The sequence below is a fragment of the Parasteatoda tepidariorum genome, chromosome 12 (assembly GCF_982258835.1).
Source record: "Parasteatoda tepidariorum strain Cologne lab strain chromosome 12, Ptep-v5.0, whole genome shotgun sequence".
Lineage (NCBI taxonomy): Eukaryota > Metazoa > Arthropoda > Arachnida > Araneae > Theridiidae > Parasteatoda > Parasteatoda tepidariorum.
In genome coordinates, this window is record NC_141766.1 from 60,633,269 (window position 1) to 60,641,732 (window position 8,464).

At 33.2% G+C, this 8,464-nt stretch overlaps 1 protein-coding gene across 1 annotated transcript; it reads right to left on the reverse strand.

The window, feature by feature from the left end:
* Window positions 1-1,138: 1,138 nt before the first annotated feature.
* Window positions 1,139-3,043, reverse strand: LOC147801117 (uncharacterized). The gene has a single exon (XM_087156219.1). The coding sequence runs from the start codon at window positions 2,241-2,243 to the stop codon at window positions 1,392-1,394; it is 852 nt and encodes a 283-aa protein (XP_087012345.1). The 5' UTR covers window positions 2,244-3,043; the 3' UTR covers window positions 1,139-1,391.
* Window positions 3,044-8,464: the final 5,421 nt, after the last annotated feature.

Genomic DNA, 8,464 nt, shown 5'->3' on the forward strand with positions numbered 1-8,464 from the left:
ACACTGTTTAAAATCATTATCAGCTTGATCTGTCCAGTCAAGTTTCGTTTTGTCTTTCTTTTTGGCTCCCTTTAAATACGCCGTCAAATGTATTTGATTTTGTGCTATATTCGGTAAAAATCTACGGAAAAAATTTAAAATTCCTAGAAATCTTTGAAGTTCATTAACGGTTTGAGGTTGGGGATAATTTAAAATTGGTTTGATTTTGTCGGGTAATGGTTTTGTACCATCTTGAGAAATAAGGTGTCCTAAAAATGAAATTTCAGGTACACCGAAAACACATTTGGAAGTTTGTATAGTTAATCCATACTTGTTCAAACGATCAAAAACCAAACGTACGTGTTTTCTATGCTTTTCTTCAGTTTCACTGAAAATTAAAATATCGTCGAGATAAACGTAGCAAAAGGAAAAGTCACCAAGAATTTCATTCATAAATCTTTGGAACGTTTGAGCTGCTCCACAAAGACCGAAGTTCAGATAGGGAAACTCAAAAAGGCCAAATGGTGTACATACCGCGGTTTTCTGTACATGTTCCGGGTGCACTGGTATATGAAAATATGCTCTCACAATATCGAGTTTTGAGAAAATTTTCGCACCATAGAGAGAGTTTGAAAAGTCCTGTATGTGCGGGATTGGGTAACGATCCGGAGTTGTACACGCATTTAATCTGCGATAATCTCCTACAACACGAATACTACCGGAACTTTTCGGAACCACGTGGAGCGGAGAAGACCACGGTGACTTGGATGGTCGACAAATTCCCTGCTCCATCATGAATTGGAATTCTTTTTTAACGGATTCGTATAACCTAGGGTTTAATCGCCTAGGCTTACAGTGAACGGGCGGTCCGGTGGTTTCTATATAATGTACGGTACTATGGTTAGAATCTTTTAGTTTTAATGACAATTTAGTTAAATCTGGGAATTCTTTTAACATTTTATGATACTCCGATTCTCCGGAGATGAGTTTAATTGAACTAATAGGTTTAGGTTGGGCAAACATACCCTGTATTTCTAACTTAGTTACACTGTCAACAAGTTTTCGACGTTTTAAATCAACTAAGAGGCCAAAATTCTCTAAAAAATCAGCACCTATAATGGGTGTTGGAATAGTTGCAATTAAAAAATGCCATTTAAAATTTCGTCGAATACCCAGATCAACATTGATTAATTTTGAGCCAAAAGTTTTAATTTTCGTGTTATTTGCAGCGTATAATTCCAAAGGCTCAGGTCTTAATTTTTTAGATACCTTAGGCGCGGGGATACAAGATACATCGGATCCAGAATCAACTAAAAATTTTAAATGAGAACGTTTGTCGTAAACATAAAGGCGACATGAGTTTTTGGCTATCGGGATTGCAGTCGCAGACACTTGTTTTTCGATAGCCGTATCTAGTTTTCCGGTTTTTTAGTTTGATTATAAGCACAAGGCTCTCTACAATGTTTTGCACGAGCGCCAAATCTGTTATGGTAAAAGCAAAATTTTGGGTCGCTTCGCGATCTTGAAGGAGTTTGATGTCGGTGGGGAGATTTGTTATATCGTGATCGAGACTGATCTCTACTACGCTCGCGAGATAATCTCTTAACTTCTGCACTCAACGAAGCTATCTCGTTTCGCAAAACGCTTATTTCAGACGGAGGATTGCGCTGTGAGCTTTCCGTAGTGTGTTGCCCAATAGCAAATACGCCAGTTTCTGTCGGAGTCGTACGGACTTCTGAAATTTTGTCGGCCATTTTGGCTAAATTGTCCAAAGATTCAGAGCTAATTGATAAGATTGTTTGAATTTCTTGAGGCAGTCTCTGAAACCATAAAGTTTTCAAAAAATCATCGTTGACGCTTTTACCCCCTAATTCGCGCATTTTTCTCAATAAATGGGACGGCTTAACGTCTCCAAGATGCAATTCAGAAATTAATTGGCGAATTTGTTCGTTTTCCGAAGCAGAGAATTCGGCTATTAACCGGTCTTTCAAAGTGTTGTATCTATCCGCAGCAGGTGGCGCAAATAAAATATCGGACACTGAGGATAAAGTTTCAGGATCTATTGATGAAACGAGGTAATTATATTTCGTTAAATCATTAGTGATTCTAGCTAGCTCAAAATTACTCTCTACCTGAATAAACCATAGTTTAATTTTCGATTTCCATAACGGGGGAATTTTTACCGAAAGATGGGAGACCTGAGATGCATTTGAAGAACGTGCAGCATTATCTGCATCATTAACCTGCTCCACCACATTCGGCATTATTTTAAAGTGTTAGGGCAGCAAATAAAATTAAACAACTTGTATGATGTAGTGATAAGCGCAAAGATCAAATTAAACTCGAAAATAATGCAAATACATTTACTAAAAATGGTAAAAGGTTTAAATAATTATTGCAAATGAAAGTGATTTTCAAACATTTCGGAAGATAATGCAGTATGATAGCAGACTCCGTACATGCCGTAGATCAATACTAACAGTAAGTTTAAATCAAAGATACTAGCAGTAAGTTAAATTAATACATTAATTTAAACATATTAAAGCAACAGTAATTTCGAATTGACCAATCACAAAAAGACAGCAGAAATTCGATAACATACCCTTAAAATATCCATGTGTCCATCCATCCATATCTCCTTGCAATCACAAGTTTGTAAATAAAAAAGAATTTCAAAAAATAACGCTAAATTTTAAATTTAGTTCTAAAGGAGCAAAAGTTATTAAAAATTTAAGCTGGTCTTCGCATAAATTTAGAAAGATTGCATAGATTCAAAGCCGGGTCACCAGTGAGGAGACACGTGGAAGTTAACGCGACTCCTAAAATAAAAACATATAATGAATAATTAAGTTGATTGAAGAATAGAAACAATTAACAGAATGCCAGCCATAATTAAATAATAATAAATTTAATAAAAGGATAACAATTAAGGTTACAAGTTAGTTAATTCCAGATTAAACATCGTGGCGGACAGGTTGTCCCAGTAATATACACAGGCGTCGTCACAGACCGAACTGAGGAGAAAAACAGGTGCAGTTAGGTCTGCAATCGTGATTGTCCTTATCGCCAATTGGCGACGTAAGTTTGCCACATTTCGGCGTTTAGCTTGAAATCGGCTCAAACGCAGCAGCCGCTGCAAATTCAAAACATGTTCAGACAGGCAAATTGATGAAAGAGGATGAAATCTTATAACGGATATCAAAAATACATCTGGCATTAGTCAGACTGTCTGCTGTTGTTACTCTTATAGTATTTAAGTCGATAAATCGTTCCATAGGTTTTTAGTACTTTTTGTGGTTATCCAGCCTGACGTTGTAACTTGCATGGGTATTTCATATCTTCTCAACGTGGTTTGCGACCCATGCTCTATGGTAAGCTTTCCGCTTCCGAATTTCAAAACACCCTATATTTAGCAAATTTTAATATTTAAAAACACACGAATTTTTTTAAATCTTTTTTTCCTGTTGCTCTTTAATTGTAATTCCACGATCATTCTAATATTGGTCAATTATTTAATTATCGGTATACTCGTATGGTTCTTAATTAGAAATAAGTCAAAGCTTAAAAATGAATTCATAACGAAGTAGTTTGTCCATCACATTTTTTCCAGTTTTATATTTTATTACAAAAATGCTTCAAATGCAGAAATGCTATTAGACAGTGATCGCAGCGTCTTATAAAAATTAAAAACTGGTACCCAATTTGAATAAAAAAACCAATAAACGATTTAATGCAACTTAAAACTAACAATGACGCCCGGTGGTTGAGTGGTAGCACTTCGCTCTCCCGTGCCACAGGTCCTGCGCTCGATCCTCTGGCCGGGTAAGGTTGACTCAGCCTTTTATCCCTTCAGTGGGTTGATAAAAGAGTACCAATCATGCTTGGGAACTAAACACTGGGGGTTCCACGCTCGGCTGACCACCTGACCGGAACATCTGCTTCTGCACCCCAGAGCCTAAGAGCAAGAAAACTGAGATGGGCACGGTAGGCCTTGGCCCTCTATGGACTGTCACGCCACAGAATTTAGTCTTAGTTTTTAAAAACTAACAATATATTACATAATCAGTCTTGCAATCTTTGAACGAAATATTATTGCTTAAATTGTAAAAATGCCGTGGTAGTTGAAATACCTGTTTTAGTGAAAAGTATAAGTTTCCTAACTCTAGTTTAATAGAATGCTGCGAATACTCTTCAGCCTGAGGCAGTTTAAAATCCCAATAGGTCCCCCTGTGGACTGATTGTAAAGGCACTGCTCCCAGTAGAATACCACCGAAGTCAAGCATCACTGGCTGCGGTAAGACCACTTTGATCAACCTGCCTAGAGACCGAGGGTGCAGGTCTTTGTTAAACTGTTCCAACATAAAGTGCTCGACTTATCGGGCAGGTAGTCGGGCTACCAAAGAAGGGAGCAAAATTGCGATGGCATGTCTGTGGATCATCCTCAGGGATGTTTCCCAGACCGTCGCCAATAGCTCATTGTAGGCCGAGATAGCCTGGTCGGTAGGGCGCAGGGCCCATATCCAAGAGGTCGTGGGTTCGATCCTCGCCGGCCGAAGACTCCCCGTGTAGTAAACGGTGACTGATGCACGTTAAATCTGTCGAGTCTCAAAGTCCTCCATGTTCCCACAACAAATCAATACCTCTGGGGGTACTGATCCAGGAGTTTCCTTGTCTTCTAGATTGGTTCAAAATTACAAGGCTACGGAGTTGAACGTAAGTAGTCGTAAACTCATGAACTTGGGTCGGCTGTTCAACGACGGTTATAAAATAAAATAAAAATAGCTCATTGTGCAGCTCTAGCGCGACGTAAGTTAAGTACCTACCAACTTAAATCCCAATAGAGAGAAAGTAGTTTAAATCACGATAAAAAGAAAAATGAAAAACCAAACTAATATGCTGTAGATATATTATTTAGTAGATCGTAGGACTTTTATATTTATAAGAATGAAATAGTTCGGCTTTTTGCCACTAGGGACCACAATGCATTTTGTCTTTATATTTATGTCACCTTTAAAAAAAATGAAAGTTTGTAGATATGCATGGGTATGGCATTTTTTTCCATATTTACATTATTTTATATGAATAAGTCAACATGTTTCCTTCGCATACATTCGGAAAAGAGCATTGTCTACTGCAGCATTTGATTTGCTTGATATGCTACGTTATTCGATTATTGAAAGTCGCAAAACTAACCGCACTTTTCGAATATAGCAAGCATTTTACATGATCCCATAACCTAAAGCAGGGATGGCGAACCAATGGCACGCGTGCCATTTATATCACGCGACACAATATTTTGGGCACTCCACCGATCACAATTGTTGTTACACTATGAATTGTTATTGCACAAGTGTTATTTAGCTATGAAGCATATGTAACAATTAAATTAAAATTCACAAAAAGCAAACAAAATAATAAACAATTATTAATGAAAAAATTGAAAATTAATGCTGAAAAACAATTATTAACAGTAAAAAACAAGCTAACAATAAATAACTAGCAAAAAATCAGCAGTCCTGCTTAAACTAACATCTTACAGCCTAACATAAGTTATTGGTCATCTAATCTGCAACAACAGAAGTCACACTGATGTTACTTTAAGTTGAATTACTTGTATAACTGAGACTAGGACTGGGCGATGTAAGAAATTTTATATCGTGATGCATCGTCAGTTTTGCATCACGATATAGCGATGTATCGCGATATAGTATTTTTGAAATTCATTTACTTGTAAGGTGCAGAAAGTCGAATTTCTATCAAAACTTCATACTCAGATTGATTTAAATCAATTTATGAATTTGATGTATATGTTTTGCTTAAGAAAGATATTAATGTTATATTTTCTAAAAATGATTGCGCAAGTAACGAAAGATTTCTTAGTTTAAAAATAAATAATAAAAAAAAAGTAAATAAAATTGAAATTTATCAATATATTTACCTAACAATATAGAAAGAAAATTTAAAAAATATGTTCGTTAAAAATTATTTGTATGCTTAAAACAAAGTGCTAAATTATATTAAACAAACAAAAAAAAAAAAAAAAAAAAAAAAAAAAACACTTTTAAAACAACATTTTATTTTATCATTATTATTTCACATTAAAAAAGTTAAATTGAATAATTACTGAATTCTGAACGAAAAAACAAAGTAAGGTTTAAATTCTTAAAATTAAAAACAAAAGATGTAAATGGTTGTAGTTAGTGGTTGTACTTGCATGTAAGTGGTTGTAGTTAGCATCGCTCTAGGGCTATTTGTGAAGGTCTTGGAGTTGCCCTTAATGAGATCTGATGGTGTTAGTATTCAAACGACTTCCGCACCAAGCTGCCCACCGCCTAATCGTGCGTGGACTTTTCGACTCTGAAGCTGCTAGGATTGTGGCATATAGTGGATTCCGAATCATTGAGAAAGCTTAAGCTTAGAAAAGCGAGAAAGCTTAGAAAGCTTAAAAAGTGCAATCCGATTTAAATTTTTTCGATTTTTCTTAAAAAACGGTAAAAAAGTATCTTGTGATAAGAACTTATGGGTTCTTTTTAAATTTTAAAAATGGTTTAAACTTTTAAAATTTTTCACTTGCAAAACAAATGTCCTATTTAATTATAGAAGTAAAAGATCAAATCTTTTTCTTATTAAACTTCAAAATTTTAAAATTGTAAATAAAAGCTAATTCTTAATTAATGAATCAGTAAAAAAACTCATTATTAGTTTTAATCTTTGTTATAACTTATTTTAATAAAACTTTCCTCTAATAATGTTTTATATATGTTAAAAAAAACTACAATTGATTTAAAATTTTTTCATTTTTTAAAGCTTGTTCCTTTTTATTACTTATTCTTGTATATAATTATAAGGTATAAGTCACATTTTAGTTATAAAATAAGAGTGTTTTAATATAAATCCTACACATCAAACAATAGTTTCGGAATTTTTCAAAACTTTTTAGAAACTACAACGAAGGAATTTTAGACATGACAAGAAAGTAGATAAAGGAAATAGAAATTGAGGGGGAAAAAATGCTACATCACCACAAGAAAATTCACCTCCTTCCTTGCAACTTTTTGATTTTATTCTTAATTTACACCTGCTATGATAAGGTTAAACACTTCTCATAGTATTCTTGATTTTTTCCATGTGTTATTGCAATTAAGAAAAATCTGACGGTTTCAATTGAAAAGGACGGTACCATTGAAGAACTAATAACTTAATGTTAAAAATCTTTAATCTACTCATCATGTTGTTTTATATTAATATTTCATAAATTCTTATTAAGTCTTTTGTATGAGCAAATATGTGCTATAAACAAAAATAAACAAAGCAAAGCAATTTACTGCAAATATATATATATATATATATATATATATATATATATATATATATATATATATATATATATATATATATATATATATATATATATATATATGTACAGTTCTTACCTTCTTTGTTTATTTACATTAATTAATAACATTATAATTATAATTAAACGAAGAAGGTAAGAGACATAACAATGTCGCCATAACTTCACATTACTACTCTTTAGTACTAAAATTAAAAAGAATTATGTATTAACAATGAATGATTCTATATAATCATTACTTTATGGTTAAGTTATGCTCTTTTTCGTTTATATTTATGTGTTAGAGAGATTGGAAAATATAGATGTGAATTTTATAACGAATAAAATGGAATAATCGGGATTAATATGATGCTTGAAGGAAAGGAAGAACATTCTAAAAGTTCATTTATACAATAAATAAAACAATTGTAGTTCAAAAAGTGATAAATTAATTTAACTGTGAAATGTTTAAGGTCCTCCTTTAACAAATTTTTCAGGGCCACCAAATGCGACACAATGAAGCAAATTTTAAGATCTTTAACTTTAAAATTCCATCATCAATTTTCTTCCACTGAAATAACAAGGAGAAACGAAGGGTTGGAAAATATTCCCTCCCTCTATTCCTACTACGTGTCACGTGGTTTCATTATGAGGACAAAAATTATCGTGGTTTCTGCGCTTTATAATATTTCACCACTTTCAAATTATGCATTAGTTATCTCATGATGAATTTCGCTGGATAAGCAAATAAATATCTCCCAATTCTTGTTCTTTTCTTCTTCTTCTTTTTTTGTTTTTATTTTGTGTTGTCAATACTGAAGCTGTAGGCAGGCTGATTGTAATACTGTTCTGATTGTAGTAATAATAATAATAATAATAATAATAATAAAACAGTCATGCCAATCAAGGTTATTAAGGGAGTAAATGTTGCAATGCAGTGTTATTATACATTATTTTTTGCTATAATATAGGTTTCCTAGTTGAAATAAAAATAATAGTTAGTTCTTTAAATATTTCTAAGTTAACTAGGAGTTAGAAAGCAAGTATAGAAACTAGCAAATTAGTAATTAAATCTTGTGGAAATTTTCTTCTTCATTTAGACTTAGAAATGTTATATCAGCAGTAATTCAAAATATATCGAAGTTAATAAAT